Genomic DNA, 18,818 nt, shown 5'->3' with positions numbered 1-18,818 from the left:
CCCAGGAGTGTGATTGCAGGATCATATGGTGACCCTATTTTTAGTTTTTTAAGGAACCTCCATACTGTTCTCCATAGTGGTTATACCAATTTACATTCCCACCAGAGCATTTTCATTACCCCCAAAAGAAACTTGTACCCATAGCAATCACTCCCCATTTTCCTCTTCGCAAGCCCTGGCAACCACTAATCTATCTTTTGACCCTATGGATTTGCCCATTCTGGACATTTCATAAAAAATAGGATTGTGGGCTTCCCTGGTGGCGCAGTGGTTGAGGGTCCACCTGCCGATGCAGGGGACACGGGTTCGTGCCCCGGTCCGGGAAGATCCCACATGCCGCGGAGCGGCTGGGCCCGTGAGCCATGGCAGCTGGGCCTGCGCGTCCGGAGCCTGTGCTCCGCAACGGGAGAGGCCACAACAGTGAGAGGCCCACGTACTGAAAAAAAAAAAAAAAAAAAAAAGGATCGTATATGTGATCTTTTGTGATTGTCTTCTTCATTTATTTCCACACTTCATTGCATCATAGGTTGTATCAGAACTTCATTCTTTTTATTACTGAATAATATTCCATTGTATGGATATACCGTATTTTATATATCTATTCATCAGTTGATGGACATCTGGGTTGTTTCCACTTTTTGGCTATTGTGAATAATGCTGCTGTGAGAGATGGTGTACAAGTTTTTGCGTGGACATACGTTCTCATTTCTCTTGGGATATCTATCTAGGAGTGGATCACATGGAAACTTTGTTTAAGCTTTTGAGGAACTGCCAGACTGTTTTCCAAAGTGGCTGCAGATCTCCTTTTGGCAGATGGGGAGACTGAGGCCCAGAGAGGGGAAGTGTCTTATGCAAAGCCACACACTGAATCAGAGCAAGAAGGGAGGAGCTAATCATCTAAATGGCCTCAAGTCCACCCCACTCTGACCTCACTACCGTCTCACTCTCCACTTCTACCCCATCCATTCCTTTCCCTGCCCAGTAGCAAATCCTTTCCCATCAGTCCCTCCCAAAGGCTCCTGAAGCCACATCAAGATCAAGTTCGTGTCTGAGGGGTGACTTACAGGCTCTCTGCCATCTGGTCTTGCCTTTGCTTCATCACGTCTCTTTTTTTTTTTTTTTTTAAATGCAGCTTTATTGAGATATAATTCAAATGCCTTACTATTCATTTAAAGTAACCCGGCACTCATTACATCTTTTTATTCTCTACACTTCAGGGTCACCCAAGTCTTGTTTCGGTTTCGTGAAAACACCACCACCTCAGCTCTTGGGACCTTGTATACACTGTTGTGTCTGCCTGGGTTAATCCTCCCTTATATCTTCCCCTGGCTCTGTATCTAATTCCTTGTAATCCTTCACATCTTGAGATGATACTTTTCTGGGAAGCCTTCCCTGGCCTCCCAGGTTGGATGACTTGCAGGACATTCCCACAGCCTCCCTCGGCTTATCCCTGTCACGACACGTGACACAGTTTTCTGAGCTCTTAAGGTCTGGAGTGTGGCTTGCTCGTGTGCAGTTTGGGGCAGATGGTCAATGAATGTCTTGTTTAGTGAACAGGAAGATCTGAAAATATCTAGCATGGCACTGGGTATGTTGCAGAAATCCAGTAAATATTTGCAGACTTCATGGCCTACTAAGATAGGGCAGTACCTCCTTTGGGGAACATTCCAGGTAATTACAGGGTAAAACATGATTGTTTTTTCTTTCCTGGTACCCATGCCACCTTCTTCTGGCAGCAACACCCCTATTTTCCTTTAGGGAGTCATCCTTATCCCATTTTCATTCCTTATAGTTTAGGTAGGGCTAAGCATTTCCTGGAAAGTGTACATGACCCAAATCAAGTAGCCTGACTTTTACTGGAATTTTAAGGGGTGCTTTTCACTGGGGTTACTAAGCTGGTGTCTCCATGAGAAGACAAACTACGATAGTAGAAAAAGGCAGACCTGAGAAAGCAACCAAGTTTTGATGATATCAGTGAGGCCCTGGCTACAGTGAAGACACTGACCATTGAACATTTTAGTTACTGAACCGACTTACATTCCTTTAAAAAAAATTGCTTAAGCCAGATCGAGTTCTGTTTCTATCACTTGCAACTGCAGTATTCCTCATACAGTTAGTCATCCCCCGTGTCTCACACATACACCCATGCCCGTCACACTCCTTACAGAGCAAACAGAGGAACCACAAACAGAGGAGCCACAAACAGAGGAACCACAAACAGAGGAGCCACAAACAGAGGAGCCACACTGACTTTTGCCTCTAAGTGCAGGTTTACCTACTGTCCTCAAATCTAAGTCATCATTATTTTTCTGAGCTGTGTTGTGCAACTGTCAACGTTTAGCCTTCCACACAAGGTGCCTTCCATACCGCGATCAGTAAGTGGACATTTCAGGTTGTCCTAAACGGTTTCGGGTGCTAAGTCCAGGTTGGTGGAAAAGGTAGAACGCTCATCTAGCAGTCTGACCCAAGTTAAACTCCAAGAAGCACACATGATAAGGACCGTTCCCTGAACTTGTGAGCTGGTTCTGGGAAGAGCCTGCTAAAACAAACTTGGCTTTTTCCTTTGACTTGCTGGTGCCAAGGAAATGTGCATTTACCACTGTGATGGGTCAGAAAAGTCTCACACATCTTACCCACCTACCTTTGCTACAGGGAAAAGGACAAACTGTGTGTGGATCAAGAGGCAGACTGAAATGCTCGGAGGACGCCTTGTAGGAAAGAAGGTGGCATCACTCAATCACCAGTTACTGTTTCCATTCCTGTCCTACCTGGACCTTTTGGTATATACCATACAACTCCCCACTTAGTTAGGGAGCAGTGGCTTGTAGACATTTTAATCTGAAGGCCTTTGCTGGTTCTGTTCCCTCTGCTTGGGATGCCCTTCTACACTGCAGAACTCTTTCAAGGCCCAGGTCAAAGGTTAGCTCTCCTGGGAACCCTTGCTCCTTGAATATTTTATTTTAGCAGCTCTTTTAAATATTAGCATTTCTTACCTTGGGTCAGTGGGTCACTATGAATAGGCTTTGGAAGGTCTATTAATGCTCCTGGGGTTACCCGAGAGGTCTGTGTGTCTGTGCCCATGTGTGTTACTCAGGAGGGGAGGGTCAGAACTTCCATCAGATTCTCAAAGAGGTCCTGTGACCCAGTGAACGATTAAGAACCACCAATTTCTTATGTGTCTCTCTTATGAGTTCCTGAGGGCAAGAGTTACATCTTTTTCCATCTTAGACTCTCCAGCACTGGTCCATGATAGACACTCATAACTGCTGGCAGAAGGCTGTTAGTGACCCACAGAGGCAACATTTTTACAGGCAAAGAAGAGAAAACAGGATGGTTTAATTTGTAGAGTTGAGTTGTTTGTTTTTGATCATAGCGTTCAGCATGTAAATTACATTCACCTCGTGGTACAGAAATGGCCCTCTGCCACTTCCCTGGGACAGTTAATCCAGGCAGAATTATTCCTGGGCAACCCTTACTTATGTGTCTGCCAGCAATCACCCTCTCTCCCTTCTTTTTTTTTTTATTTTTTATTTTTTTTCCTCTCTCCCTTCTTACAACCATATATAAGCTCTCTCTCATCCAGAATAACTCGGACATGGGGTCTTTCGTTCAACAGAGCAGCCATATACAGTACAGCACCACTGATTTGTCAACGGATTTGATATATTCTGAACTTCAGATCAAGACCTTTCATTACTTAACCGTTGAAGTCTTTGAGGATCCCAAAGGCACTTGAGAATCTGGCAGTGTCTCAGGGTCACCAATTTTCACTGGACGGTATTAAGACAGAGAGAAGGTTTGCTAAAGTCTGTCCTGGCCGTGGGTATTCACTCTGAAAAGAGTCTGTTTGAATAAGGTTTTAACATATTGGCTCTTCATGTCATTCTGCAGGCGCAAAATGAACAACAGAGTTTCATTTTGCTCATCCATGGGTCCTAAATTTTCGGTAATGAAAATGTATTATTTGCATAAGGAAAGTTATAAAAATATTAACAAAAAATTAAAGGTAAAACGCGGGGTGTTTGGATCCCGAGAAAACAGGAGTTTACTATGGTTTAGAAGTCAGAGTGACTGTACATAATAATTAGGTTTAATTGACAACACTTTTTCTGAAATTCCTGAATTTTTGCTAAGTTTTATATATTATCACTAGCTTGAGTTTCCCCCCTCTCTTACTTTTATTACTGGAGTCACCAGAAGGAAAATTTTAAATATTTCAAAACTAGTTGTTTCTGGGCAAGTCACCCAGCACACACTCCTCATGCTTCTTCTGGTTTCAAACATAAAGGGGAGCCCGGCTCAGACAAGAACAATCCTTGCTGCACACCCGCCAGCTCACGCATCCCCCTTTTCATTCCAAGAGGCTCCAGCTCAGACAAAAGTTACAAGGTTAAGCGCTACTCCAAGTTCCTGACACAGCTGACCCCTGCTTGGTCTTCAAAAAATAGAGGTCTGTAATTCCTTTTTGAACATGCCTTCGAAGTGGAGGTCTTTGGCCATGAGCTCCTCTTCGACATCATCTAGTGCCCACTGGTGATCCGTCAGCTCCAAAGCTTCCCACTCTGTCTGCAGAGGAAGAGAACGTGGGGGCAGGGAGAGAAGGGCTGTTATAAGAGCAGCGCTGACTTGCTTGGGCCAGGAGTTGGGTTCAGCTATGTACATGTGAAGCTCACTGAATCCTATGAGGTAGGTGCTGCTCTCCCCTTACCCACCCCCCGCCCCCAAGTTACAGACTAGGAGACTAGGCTAAGAAAGAAAGAATTTGTTCAAAGTCATTGGAGCTGGCAACTAATTACATTTCTCAAGTATTCTATTAATGCTGACTACTTTCGCCTTTAGTAGGTTTTAAAAAAATGTTGTATGAAACTTAATGTGCAATACAAATCTTAGCTCATGGCTGTGGGTTTTTAAATATATAATTTAGGCTGTAAAATTCACCCCTTTAATGTGTGCAATTTAGTGGTTTTTACTATATTCACAAAGATGTGCAACCATCACCACTACCTAATTCCAGAACACTTTCGTCACTGCAAAAACAACTCCATATCAAACAGCAAACGCTCCCCACTATCCCCTCCTCCAACCCCTGGCAACTACTACTTTACTTTCTGTATCTTTTTTTTTTGGCTTTGTTGGGGCTTCGTTGCTGCGCGGGCTTTCTCTAGTTGCGGTGAGCGGGGGCTACTCTTCCTTGCGGTGCGCGGGCTTCTCATTGCGGTGGCTTCTCTTGCTGCGGGGCACGGGCTCTAGGCACACGGGTTCTCTTGCTGCGGAGCACGGGCTCTAGGCACACGGGCTTCAGTAGTTGTGGCTTGAGGGCTCTAGAGCACGGGCTCAGTAGTTGTGGCGCACGGGCTTAGTTGCTCCGCAGCATGTGGGATCTTCCCGGACCAGGAATCAAACCCTTGTCCCCTGTATCGGCAGGCGGAATCTCAACCACTGCGCCACCAGGGAAGCCCTGGCAGGCGGATTCTTAACCACTGCACCACCCGGGAAGTCCCTGAACATGCTTGTAACTAAGGTTTTGTGTGAACATGTGTTTTCAATTCTCCTGGGTACTTAGCTAAGAGCAGAACTGCTGGGTCATGTATGGTAACTGTGTTTAACTCTTTGAGGAAAGGCTAAAAACTGTGTTCCGAAGTGGCTGCACAATCACCAGCAGGTATGAGGGTTCCAATTTCTTTGCATGTTGGTCAACACTCATTATCCATCTTTGTATCTCATTGTGGTTTTGATTTGCATTTCCCCGATGACTCATGATGTTGGGCATCTTTTCATGAGCTTAGCTTATTGGGTATTTGTGTATCTTCTTTGGAGAAATGTTTATTCATGTCTTTTGCCCATTTTTACTGGATCATCTTTTTATTGTTGAGTTCTAAGAGTTCTTTATTCTGAATACTGGACCCTTATCAGATATATGATTTGCAGACATTTTCTCTGATTCTCTGGGTTGTCTTTTCACTTTCTTAATAGTGTCTTTAGAAGCACAGTCTTCATTTTGACAAAGTTCCACTTATCTATTTTTCCTTTTGCTGCTAATACTTTTGATGTCATATCTAAGAAATCATTGCCTAATCCAAGGCCACAAACATTTACACCTATGTTTTCTTTTAAGAGCTTTATAATTTTAGCTCTTATATTTAAGTCTTTGACCCATTTAAAAACTTTTATTCAAAAAAAAATTTTTTTATTGTGGTAAAATATATATACAATACAAAATTTGCCACTTTTAGCCACTGTTAAGTATACAATTTAGTGGCATTTATTAGGTTCACAATGCTGTGCAACCATCACCACTATCTATTTCCAAATTTTTCATAACCTGAAACAGAAACTCTGTACCCAGTAAGCAATAAGAATCTTTTCTCCCCCACTGAATTGTCTTGGCATCTTTGTCAAAAATCATTTGATCTAAATGTATGGATTTATTTCTGAACTCTCATTTCTATTCTGTTGATCTGGATGTCTGTCCATATGCCAATCTCACACAGTCTTGATTACTGTAGGTCAGAAGTAGGTTTTCAGATCAGGAAGTGTGAGTCTTCCAACTTTGTTATTATTCAACATTGTTTTGCCTGTTCTGGGGCCCTTTCATCTCCATATGAACTTCTGGATCAGCCTGCCAATTTCTGCAAGAAAGGTTGGTGGAATTTTGATAGGGATTATGTTGAATCTGTAGATCAACAGATCTAGGGCTATTGCCGTCTTGATAATATTAAGTCAAGATAATATGTACATGGATATATTTCCATTTATTTAGGTCTTCTTTAGTTTCTTTCAGCAGTATTTTACAATTATCAGTGTACAAGTTGTACATGTTTTATATTTCTTCTTATTTTATTCTTTTTGATACTATTGTAAGTGGAATTGGGTTTTGAAAATTTTTTTTAATTGAAGTATAGTTGATTTACAATGTTGTACCAATCTCTGCTAAACAGAAAAGTGAATCAGTTACACGCATATAGACATTACTTTTTAATTCTTTTCCATTATGGTCTGGAATTACCAGTGTGTAGAACAACGAATGCTTTCTGAATATTGACCTTGTATCCTAAAACCTTGCTGAACTTATTACGTGTAATAGTTTTTTGTGGATTCCTTATGATATTCTATATACAAGACCATGTTATTTGCAAACAAAGATAGTTTTACTTCTTCCTTTCTAATCTAGATGCCTTTTATTTCTTTTTCTTGCCTAACTGTCCAGGCTAGAACATCTAGTACAATGTTGAATAGAAGTGGTGAGAGTGGACATCCTTGTCTTGTTCCTAATCCTAGGGGAAAAACTTTCAGTATGAGTATGGATGTTAGTTGTGGGTCTTTCATAGATATCTTACATCAAGATGAGCAAATTCCCCTCTATTTCTAGTTTTTATCATGAAAAATTAGTGACAGTTTGCTGTACAAAAATTATATTGGATTTTACAAATTCCAGAATCATTTCATGAAAGGCTGTAAGTAATTTAGATTTTTTTTTTTGGCTGTGCCGCGTGGCCTGTGGGATGTTAGTTCCTTGGCCAGGGACTGAGCCCAGGCCCTCAGCAGTCAGAGTGTGGAGTCCTAATCACTGGACTGCCAGGGAATTCCCAATTTAGATTTTATCGAATGAAATTTATATCACGGTCCAAAAAAGTTCAAAATATTCCAAATGTTTACCTGGTACCTCTGATTGGGCTGTTTTTATAACTTCATTTACAGTGTGGATTAAACTGGGTGAGCATTTAAAAACCAGTAAAAATGGGCTTCCCTGGTGGCGCAGTGGTTGAGAGTCCACCTGCCGACGCAGGGGACACGGGTTCGTGCCCCGGCGCAGTGGTTGAGAGTCCGCCTGCCGATGCAGGGGACACAGGTTCGTGCCCCGGTCCGGGAAGACCCCACAGGCCGCGGAGCGGCTGGGCCCGTAAGCCATGGCCGCCGAGCCTGCGCGTCCGGAGTCTGTGCTCCTCAACGGGAGAGGCCACAACAGTGAGAGGCCCGCGTACCACAAAAAAATAAACAAATAACGTACATTTTTGCTAAATTTAAAGGATGGAACCATACATACTACACTCACTTCAGGAAATTCATCTTTAAAAGTAATTCCGGTAACACCTTTCCGAGCTTCGGTGAAGCTTGGAGAAGTGAGTGTACCTTAAAAGCTTTGTTGGTGTCTGCAGGCATGGCCATGGCTGCTCCAGTCATCTGTTCCTGCATCATCCGTGATTGGTCAGCAGCTGCAGCGTAAGACACATCCACATGAGTGCCAGGGCGCAGAAAGCACCCAGGACCCTCAGAGAAGGATGGTCCTTACACAGCACTTACAGATGCTTGGTAGTGGGTTAGAGAACCATATGACAGTTCACTGGCCCTGTCACGCACTATGTGAAAAGCACTTTACCTCTTCTGAAAAAAGGATAACAGCAGGAGAAGGAAGATAACTAAAGGAAGTGCTAAACTTTATTTCACATTTAAAGAACACTAACAACAGCCATCAGTTACTGAGCAACTCCTACACGCCAGGTACTTCACTAAGTACTTTATGTATCTACCTCATCTACTCCTAACAACAAACCCAGAAGTCAATTATTAAGGCCCCTATTTTACAGATAGGCAAACAGAGGACCGGAGTGGTTAAGCAACTTGCCCAAGGTCCCAGCTATTAAGTAAGAGAGCCAGGATTGATACCAGCAGGAACTCTAGTCAATGAGTAAACTGATCAAACCCGGCCTTCTTTCAGCTTCAGGTTTACAGGCTTGTATTGCTGGTGCTGGATCCCTCACAGGAGGGCATCAGACTCTGGGCAACTAAATACTGTCCCCATGATTACCAAGGAGAATTCAGATCTTCAGTCTGACCCTGGGGTTTTTAAGACTCAGAAACTTATGAATACGTTTAAGGAATGAAGCACTGTATTTGACTGTGTTCACAAACAGCATAGCCTACATGATCATTCTGGCCCTGGCATGAATGACTCATCTATTGAAGTATTTGCTTCTTACCATTATCTTGGCCCAAAATCAGAGAGTAAATGCTCCGAAGCCCAAAGACATTGAGGAAATACCAGGATGCAGAACTCACCCTAGCAAGCAAAAGTGAAACAATGTAGGTAAGTTATTTCAGAATTAACCTAGTTCACACACTTTTCTGCCACCCAGAGTTGTTCAGAGTATGTAAAGGAATCACCTGAGGCAGGCTGTAGTCATCCAAAGCACAACCAAAGAAGAAACACAAGTTGTGAAGGCCATGTTACAAATAGTTATAGCTCTCTGCAGGCGAACAGCTGAGCACTGGATTTGGACAGACTTTGGGGTCAAATCTCAATTCCTCCACTCACTTCACAGAGTTGCCATGAGGATAAAATAAGGTAATATATGGAGGCAAACTGCTCCTTCCGGCTATGTGATAAATTCTTTGGCATTCAGTAGCAGGAAGTGAACTCACAACTGGTGTGCTTCATTTTATCAGGGAATGCAAGCTTTAATTAATTTAAAGTTTAATTTAATTTTTCCTTCATACATAATGGGTTTTCAAACCATTTATTATTTGTAATCATAAGAACAACACACACTTGTTATATATAATAAATGCAAACAATACTGAAGTACATAAAATATAAATAGAAAGAGGCCTCCTGTCCTGAATTCCATTCTCTAGAAGGAATCACAAGTGTTGGTGGGCTTCATACTTCATACTGAAGACTGTGGCAACTGGGAAAGCCATTCCAAGTTTTGAACTATTATCATCAAAGCTCTCCTTAGCTTAGGTTTCCCACCTTACCCCAATAAAGTTAATATGCTCGCATATAATAAAAACTAAAGAGTATAAGAAATGATACAGAGATGGAAAGAACCCACACTTCATTCCAATACTTGGGTCACACCTATCTGTACATAATGTTGCAGGTTGGTAAGCTAGTTTATATCCGGTTCTAAGCTCCTTCGTCCACGCGAGTATGTCAGATGCTGAGAAAAGATTAAAAAAAGCTTTTCTGCAGCCCATGAAGTTTTTGTTTAGCCCACATGAGACTGGAAGGTCAATGTTTAATAGCGTCATGCTACTCATATTAAGTATAGCTTTTCTCCTCTGGGGGAAGGGCGCACAGCCAAGACTCTCCCAGCACCGGGTCTATCCTGTCCCTCCCAAACAACCAGAGACTACTCTGCTCCACCCGGGGAGTGAATCAAGATCAGCACTGGTTACCCCCGTTGCCCATTCTCCTCCTCCTCCTACTGCTTGGCTTCCTTTAGATGCTAGTCTTTGGGAAGCCACAGACAAAATAATCTGGAGAGACCACATGAAGAAGCACTACTGCATTCCAGAGGCTGTAGCAGTGTTCTAAGAGCTCTTCAGATTTGGGGTTTTATTACTCTGCTATAAAAAACAGAATGGTAAGACACGAGTGTTGGATTTGGACAGATTTGTGGTCAAATCTCAATGTCTCCCATTACTTATAGGGTTTCCATATATTATAAAATAATATATGGAAAATCCTTAGAACAGTGACTGGTACCAGTGAAAAGGATTAATGTTGTTATTAGAAGTACTGTATTTTGGAAAAAAGAATACCAACATCCAGTTCCATAAGGTCCTGGGTATGTATTGCTAAAAAGTCTGCCTTGGCCAGAGTTCCTGGCTTTTCTTTTTTTTTTTTTTTTTTTTTGCGGTACGCGGGCCCCTCACTGTTGTGGCCTCTCCCGTTGAGAAGCACAGGCTCCAGACACGCAGGCTCAGCGGCCATGGCTCACGGGCCCAGCCGCTCCGCGGCACGTGGGATCCTCCTGGACCGGGGCACGAACCCGTGTCCCCTGCATCGGCAGGCGGACTCTCAACCACTGCGCCACCAGGGAACTGGCTTCATCTTTTAAATTTCTTGGGGTGGACACATCTGCTCTTGGACTCCTAAGCCCCAAGATGCTAGGGAAAAAGAGGCTGATACAGGGCTTCCCTGGTGGCGCAGTGGTTAAGAATCCGCCTGCCAATGCAGGGGACACGGGTTTGAGCCCTGGTCCAGGAAGATCCCACATGCCGTGGAGCAACAGAGCCCATGCACCACAACTACTGAGCCTGTGCTCTAGAGCCCACAAGCCACAGCTACTGAGCCCGCGCACCTAGAGCCCGTGCTCCGCAACAAGAGAAGCCATCACAAGGAGAAGGCCGTGCACTGCAACGAAGAGTAGCCCCCGCTTGCCACAACTAGAGAAAGCCCGTGTGCAGCAACGAAGACTCAATGCAGCCAAAAATAAAATTAATTAATTAATTAATTTAAGAGGCTGATACATTCTCTCCTTTTGCAAGACTCATGTAAAAGTTGCCATAATCCACCTGTGGCATTGAGTGGAGTTTCAATGAGAAAAACTCCAAAAACCTATTCCAGTGAAGCAGGCAAACTGGAAATCCTGTTCTTTAAGAGATCCCTGTTTTAGATTTTGGTTGGTGTTTTTATTAAATAGAAGCAAGTCCTTACCAGGAGGCATCTAATGTGAGTAGTTCAATTCCTTGCTGTAGCATAGGCTTAAAACGGAGGGTCAGTGGAAACGGGACCTTGGCTGCAGAAAAGAAAGAAAAAATTCAGAATCACTCCCAGCTTCCTTTGTAGAACAGTTTAAGTGTGATGCACATATTATTTCCCTGAGGAGGTGGGAAATCTGTACCATACAGTGTTTAGAAAATGATTTCCACAAGGAGATGTGTGTCACCTTCTGAAGAATTAACAGTCAAAAGTCACTCTGTTCTAGTTCCTTGAATAACACCAGCTTCTCTAGTGCTTAGGAAGCAGGGGCTCAAACTGAGCTGTGTCCCAAAATCTGGAAAAGAAACTTGCACTGATCTGTTAAGCCCAAAGTGGAATACATACACACAAAGAACTACATTACTGAGAAACCTAGGTCATTTAAATCAAAGCAGCTTACAAACAAATTGACCAACAACTCACCCCAACACCTAGAAAATGAAGTCAAGACAGAAATAGGCTTCCCTTTCCCTACTCACTAGAATACCAAACTAGTTTCGGATATAAACTAGCAAGCCACTTGTTTGAGTCCCTATTAGTAAAAAATAGGGATAAGGGCCATAAAATCAGAGCATATTAAATTTTTTTGTTCAAAGACTTATCAGTTTCCACTAGAGAACACAGGACCCGTGATAGTAGTGTCTCAGCAGCCCTTGGATTTCCGAACAGGGTCATGGGAAAGGGTCAGAGATGAAGTAAACCTGAAGTCTTCTGGGTCTGTAACTTACTTGTGACAAAGCCTGAAAACGTCATGTTGATCCATCCACCAATAAGAATCATAGGGAGGACATTTGTGACATTGCCCTTCATCATGTCTGTGAGCATAGTGGGATCTAAGACAAAAACACAAGAAACCAATACCTGTTACCACTGTTGGCAGGGACTTACTCCTGTTTTCTGTAAGTTTTTAATTTATTTGATAATTAAAGTAATACAAGCTCATTGTAAAAAATTCAAACGACATAGAAACACAGGATGCAGACAGTTCCTCTGAGCCTACTCTCTGAACACTTTTAACTGTTTATCTCCTTCCATCTTTATATATCTATAAAAACATACATATGCAATTATACATGAATATACACACAATAGTTTCTCTCTCTATATACATATATACATACATATAAAGGGATACTGTGCTTACTATTCTGCTACTTTTTTTGTTTGTTTTGTTTTTTGACTGTGTTGGGTCTTTGTTGCTGTGCGCGGGCTTTCTCTAGTTGCGGCGAACGGGGGCTACTCTTTGTTGTGGTGCGCGGGCTTCTCATCGTGGTGGCTTCTCTTGTTGCGGAGCATGGGCTCTAGGTGCTCGGGCTTCAGCAGTTGTGGCTCGCGGGCTCTAGAGTGCAGGCTCAGTAGATGTGGCGCACAGGCTTAGCTGCTCCATGGCATGTGGGATCTTCCCGGACCAGGGCTCGAACCCGTGTCCCCTGCATTGGCAGGCGGATTCTTAACCACTGTGCCACCAAGGAAGTCCCTATTCTGCTTCTTAATTTAAAAAAGTTAATATATTGTGAATGGTGTTTCCACATTGGTATAATATCTCTCATTATTTTTAATGTCTGCATGGGAGTCCACTGTGTGGTTACTCATCACTTCTGGGTAGGCCTGTAGATTGTTTTTTGTTTGTTTGGTTGGTTTTTTGGCCAATAAACAGTGTTACGAACAACTTGCTTGTACATAAATCTGCATGTTTATGTAAGTGTTTCTGTAAGAGAAACTCTTAGAAGAATTTCTGGGCCAAGGGATTTGAACATTTAAAACTAACTTTCAACGACAGTGAGAGGGCCTAACTTCCCATGACCTTGACAGTAGCAGTTCTGGTCAAGCTTTTCAATCTTTGCCAGTTTAATGGGCTAAAAACGACATCTTGTTTTAATTTGCATTCCACTGATTTTAGTGATGTCAAGTATCTTTTCATATACTTATTGGTCTTTTTTTTCTTGTAGGTTTTCTAAAAGACTTATTAAAATCAATTCCAGTATCTTCTGTCTAGGTTTAAAATAACTGGTTATCTCACCTCAAGAAATAGGTACTGAAATGCGTGGATAGGCAACACTGAATAATAAGTTATTTTGTTTTACTTTAAAGATGCTGTATTTTTCACATGACTGGGATCAGAGAAAGTAAGAAACCTGTTAGAGGAAAAACTGTAGGACGGGCCAAGCAGTCATGTCTGACAAAGAAATGGATGGTCTAGGGAAGCAGTCAGGCAGAATCTGGAGGTCATCTGTCAGCAGTAGGATCCAGGCACTGGATGGGACCTGGGACTGGAATGCTTTCCAGCTGTGCTCCTCAGAGCCCCAGGTCCTGAGGAGCAGCAAAGGGGAGAGACCCAGGGACAACGGCTCTAGTCCCCACCCCCACAGCTGAGAGCTCTTTTTTTAATCCACTTTATACATTGGGGTTCCCTGAAGATTTATTTGAAAAAGAGAACCCCACTTCTGTAGATCCCTGTATCCGATGATCCCTAAGTTCCCTTAGATTACTGTCTTGTAAAATTTAAATTTCCAATAAAACGACATCCTTCCTGCCCATCCCCCCAATAATGTTAAAAGTCTTCCTTAAAGATGAGAGACGGGAATAAACATACCAGTCATAGGAGAAGGAGGAACAACCTTCCTTTTAGTTTTTTTGAAAAATCCATCCTCTGGGTTGTTGAAGTAATATTTTCGTGTCAGGAAAGACTAGTAGAAAAAAGAACTTTTTAAGTCTTAAAACTGTGACATAGCACATTGTCAAATTATTCCCCCAAGGTTTAGTCAGAAGGCCCTTGGAATATGCTGTTACACTCAGAGCTGGCAGCCTACTTGGCAGCCGACCTGACACTTTAGCTGAGTCACATTTAAAAACAATTTCCCAAGAAGGGCAAGGTCACAATGACAGCAAACACCACCAGGACACAGCTTAATTACTGACTTGCCCGCCTTCAGCTTTCCCCGAAGAATCCCCTTATAAAACATTCAGATATCTACTGCCCTCAACAGTGAATTGTGGCGCTTTTACTCATTTATGAGTACCTGTTTGGGAATGTATTTTCCATTTTCCCTGAGGACTCTGCTTCGAATTAGGACTTGACTGAAAAATACAACCAAGACAATGAGATTTTTAAAAGCGAAACACTAGAAGAAAATGAGAGAATAAAGTAGAACACCTATTTAAACACAAGACAGGGCCTATTTGGCAATAGCTCTGTGCGGAAACTTTTCAAAATACAGTGTTCTTAAAACCAGTAGAACATATTTAACCCAATAATGAGCTTTCCAAAAGAGCATTTTTCAGAAGTGACTGTTCCTGAACAAAGATTTCTGAGGAAGGCACATTTGGTACATTACACTCAGCTTTTTCTTACTTTATAATGAACTAAGAAGGAACTTTCTCTGAGTGAAAAGAGTAGCAGTTGGATGCTACTCAGAAGACCTGGGGCCAGGAGGAGGGAGGAAGGGTGAGGATAAACAAAGGAAGTTTTTAAACCCGATAGAGAAGTGAGTACAAGACTTGACAGGGTTGTTACCTGACGGACAACAAATCGAAATTGTACTCAGGATTCAGGCTGTTAGTAAGCTTTCAAAAAATACTTATTGAATTAATAAATGAAATTATCTGATACTTGAAAATAATTGATCATTACAGATAACAAAGTGTAATACCACAAGTAGGCAGTGCTAAGATACAAACATCAAACAGAAGAAATAAAAATGCTAATTTTTTCTAGATTTTCAAAGGTTGTTTTAATGAGGGGAATAAAAAACCTCCTTAAGTTAATGGAAATCCTTCTTGAAAAGTGAAAAAAACTGTATACAGAAATGAACACAAGAAAACTGTGCTTGGTTTTATGTCTACTCCTCAATGTAGACCACCTGCTCTAAGCAGTCAGCCAGTACGCTTAGGGTCCCGTTGTCACCTTATGCATATTCTAGCTTCTCCATGTGTTGGGATTGCTCTAGTGCCCCCTCCCTCACCAATTCTACGTCATCGTGCCCCAACACCCTTTTCAAATCAGGAGTTCAAATAGAACTCTTTTTTTTAATTGAAGTATAGTTGATTTACAATATTGCATTAGTTTCAGGTATACAGCATAATGATTCAGGGTTTTTTTGCATATTATTTTCCATTATAGGTTATCACAAGATATTAGATATAATTCCCTGTGCTACACAGTAAATCCTTGTTGCTTATCTATTTTAGGTATAGTAGTTTGTATTTGTTAATCCCATACTCATAATTTGTTTCTCCCCGCCTCCCGGTGCCCTTCGGTAAGCATAAGTTTGTTTTCTATGTCTGTGAGTCTGTTTCTGTTTTCTATATAGATTCATTTGTATTATATTTTAGATTTCACATATAAGTGATATAGTGTTTCTCTTCGTCTGGCTCATTTCACTAAGCATAATATTCTCTAGGTCCATCCATATTGCTGCACATGGCAACATTTCATTCCTTTTTATGGCTGAGTAATATTCCATGGAACACTTCTTGATGCCCAGTGGCCTCATGGACTTCTCTCTGGTCCTCCTCCTCTTGACCTCATTATACTGTACAGCTGACTGCTCTATACACAAGCCTACAGAGGTGTGACAGGTGATATGTTTCGTTCCCTGGGAGCTAGTCTAAAGCTATTCACGGACTTCCCTGGTGGTGCAGTGGTTAAGAATCCGCCTGCCAATGAAGGGGATATGGGTTCAAGCCCTGGTCCGGGAAGATCCCACATGCCATGCTGCGGAGCAACTAAGCCCACGTGCCACAACTACTGAGCCTGCGCTCTAGAGGCCATGAGCCACAACTACTGAGCCCACACGTCACAACTACTGAAGCCCGTGCACCTAGAGCCCATGCTTCGCAAGAAGAGAAGCCATCGCAATGAGAAGCCCACACACTGCAACGAAGGGTAGCCCCCACTCGCCACAACTAGAGAAAGTCCACGCGCAGCAACGAAGACCTAATGCAGCCAAAAATAAATATAAAAAATAAATAAAGACATCTTTTAAAAAAATAAATAAATAAAGCTATTCACAATGTGGCCTATGTACCAACACTGGTCTGTGACGAGGTAAGAAAAGTCACTGAGAGTGAGTGTTTAGAAACCTTTATAGTAAATTGACATTGTCACAACATCCAAATATGTGATCAAAAAATTTTACAAAAGCACCAGTCTGAGATAAATTGGAAATTGAAAAACCAAAAAAATTGGTCCTTTACCACGGACAGTTTAAGCAGCACTGGGTCTCCAATAATGGGTAAGAATTTAAGCTCTGGTGTTGGACAGATGGGTTGAAGTCTTTGCTCTGCCACTTGTTAATTATGTGATCTTGGGTGAGTCATTTAAATTCCCTACGCCTCCATTCATATTGTGTATAATAACAGGTTTATTCTCATTGAAGAAATACTTCTTGAGCTTCTGAGTGCCATGTTAGGTGACATGAACAACAGTGATCAAAAAGCAAGTATCTCAAGAGAATTAAAGTTTAGTGGGGGAGAAAAACATTAATCAAATAACCACAGGAATAAATATGAAATTCATCTGTTATGTCCTAGGAAGGAGAGATGAATAGGGGATGTGACTGAGTCTAGTAAGTCGAGGTCTTGGAGAAAGCTTTGCTGAGGCAGTATGATTACGTTGAAATCTTAAGGATGAGTAGAGATTACCTTGGCCACGTGCTGGAGGGAACAGCTTGGGCAAAAGCTGTGAGGGAGGAGTAAGCACTATGTCTCTGAGGACCTGAGAAAAGGCCATATGGCTGGAAGAAAGAGGACTACAGAAATGTGGTGAGACAAGGCTTGAGAGGTTGGCAAGAGCCAGACTATGCAAGGCCATGTGAGTCCCAATGCTTTTAAAAAAAATTGTGGTGAAAAACATGTAACAAGATTTACCATCTTAACCACATTTAAGCACACAGTTTAGTAGTGTTAAGTGTATTCACATTGTTGTGAAACAGATCTCCAGAACTTTTTCATCCTGCAAACCTGAAACTCTTCGCATTGCACAGTAACTCCCCCATTCCCCCTCTCCCAGCTCCTGGTAACCACCATTCTATCAATATTTTCTGTGAATCTGACTACTTTAGATACTTCACATAAGTGGAATTATACAGATACTCCCTGAGAGTAGGATCTTGACCTTGTCATATTTTGTACCCCAGAGCATACAGCACAGTGCAGGGCACACGGTTGGTCATTAGGAAAACCTTGTTCACTATAGATAATTCAGGACTTCCACAGGCTGAACAGAAATTCGTCTAGGTCTCTATACTGCTGAGCAATTTTGCAGAAGTGGGGTTGAGAATCGTGACCTTGAGGCATTTAAACCCTGAAGCAAGGCAAATTTAAATTATCCTATACGTTCTAAACACTCAGTTTCTCTAAGGTCTGCAAATTCTACAAGAAATTTTTAATTTTGCATTTTCATTTCCATTAATATCTAAAAATAAGTCCTTGTACTGGTTATAAAGGTAAAGTTTCTGTTTTGCAGTGGTAATTTGCAACTGAAAAACATTTTCTTAAAATAAAACTCTAGTTTTTGGTTTTTTTCCTTTCCGAAGAGTCAGTGTATTCTTCAATCTTGAGAACCACTTTTTACATACATTCTATTCCCAAATATGGTCTAACATATTTTTATTTGTGTATTTTTCAGTTTTGGTTTAACACATTTTAGAAAAATTTTAGTAACTTTTGAGGCAGTAAAACTTAATTTATGAAACCAAATGTCCCATTTTGTGATCATTCAGGCTCATGGAAACTTATACTCTATCTCGAGAAATGTTTTACAGACATCATCTAAAATTTAATCCCCACGCCTGCTCTATGAGGCATGTCCTGGTATCATCGTCCTTCTGCAGATGAAGAAAGTGAAACACAGGGGTAACTCAGCCAAGGACAGTCAGCTAGCGGGGGCGCGATGTGAACCCGGGCAAACTGACATAACCCCTGCACTTTCTTGCCCAAGGTCACGAGAGAGTGAGATCGCCGGAGGGGAGGGAGCTGACCTGTCGGAGACTTGTTCCTGGGTGAGCTTCTTGTCGCTCTGCAGCAGGATGGACACGTAGTGGCGAATCATGCCCACGAAGAAGGTGATGATAACGATAGGCAGGACCACCCAGAGGCGGATGTTGGAGTCGAGCAACAGCTCCGGCCCTGCCATCTTCACGGAGAGCCGGCTCCCGGCCAGCTGTAGCCGGGTAGATCTTCACCGGGGCGCGGGTCTGCTCGTCAAGTTCGCCTCCGGGCCTTCTCACGCCCCTCAGCCAGGCGAGCCCGGAACCCCACCTCAGCCTCTGCCCTTGCGCCCTGCCCCCCTGCCGGGCCGCGCGGCCGCCGGCTTCCGGCGCGGAGGTTT

At 42.4% G+C, this 18,818-nt stretch overlaps 1 protein-coding gene across 2 annotated transcripts; it reads right to left on the bottom strand.

Moving 5' to 3' along the window:
- Positions 1 to 3,316: 3,316 nt before the first annotated feature.
- Positions 3,317 to 18,816, bottom strand: EMC3 (ER membrane protein complex subunit 3). 2 transcript variants are annotated; one of them, XM_007113725.4, is made up of 8 exons: positions 18,469 to 18,816; positions 14,509 to 14,566; positions 14,082 to 14,175; positions 12,217 to 12,321; positions 11,444 to 11,525; positions 8,979 to 9,058; positions 8,131 to 8,213; positions 3,317 to 4,566 (listed from the first exon to the last, which is right to left on the bottom strand). In XM_007113725.4, exons 1-8 carry the CDS (start codon positions 18,621 to 18,623, stop codon positions 4,438 to 4,440), a joined length of 786 nt encoding a protein of 261 aa, XP_007113787.1. In that variant the 5' UTR covers positions 18,624 to 18,816; the 3' UTR covers positions 3,317 to 4,437. The 2 variants fall into 2 exon arrangements, with proteins under 2 accessions (XP_007113787.1, XP_007113788.1); XM_007113726.4 differs by lacking the exon at positions 3,317 to 4,566 and adding an exon at positions 6,235 to 6,629 and having other exon boundaries at positions 18,469 to 18,778.
- Positions 18,817 to 18,818: the final 2 nt, after the last annotated feature.

Source organism: Physeter macrocephalus, chromosome 18 (assembly GCF_002837175.3).
Source record: "Physeter macrocephalus isolate SW-GA chromosome 18, ASM283717v5, whole genome shotgun sequence".
In the NCBI taxonomy this organism is placed as follows: domain Eukaryota; kingdom Metazoa; phylum Chordata; class Mammalia; order Artiodactyla; family Physeteridae; genus Physeter; species Physeter macrocephalus.
Note: the sequence above shows the minus strand (reverse complement) of the source record. Positions and strands in the feature narration are given on the sequence as shown.

Excerpts from the sequence above, each read along its gene's own strand:
- EMC3 (XM_007113725.4), bottom strand. The coding sequence starts at position 18,623 with ATGGCAGGGCCGGAGCTGTTGCTCGACTCCAACATCCGCCTCTGGGTG. Across the intron at positions 9,059-11,443 it reads CTCACATTAGATGCCTCCTG|GGTGAGTTCTGCATCCTGGT; the intron begins GTAAGGACTTGC and ends TTTGCTTGCTAG. Across the intron at positions 8,214-8,978 it reads GATTTTGGGCCAAGATAATG|CTGCTGACCAATCACGGATG; the intron begins GTAAGAAGCAAA and ends CTTACGCTGCAG.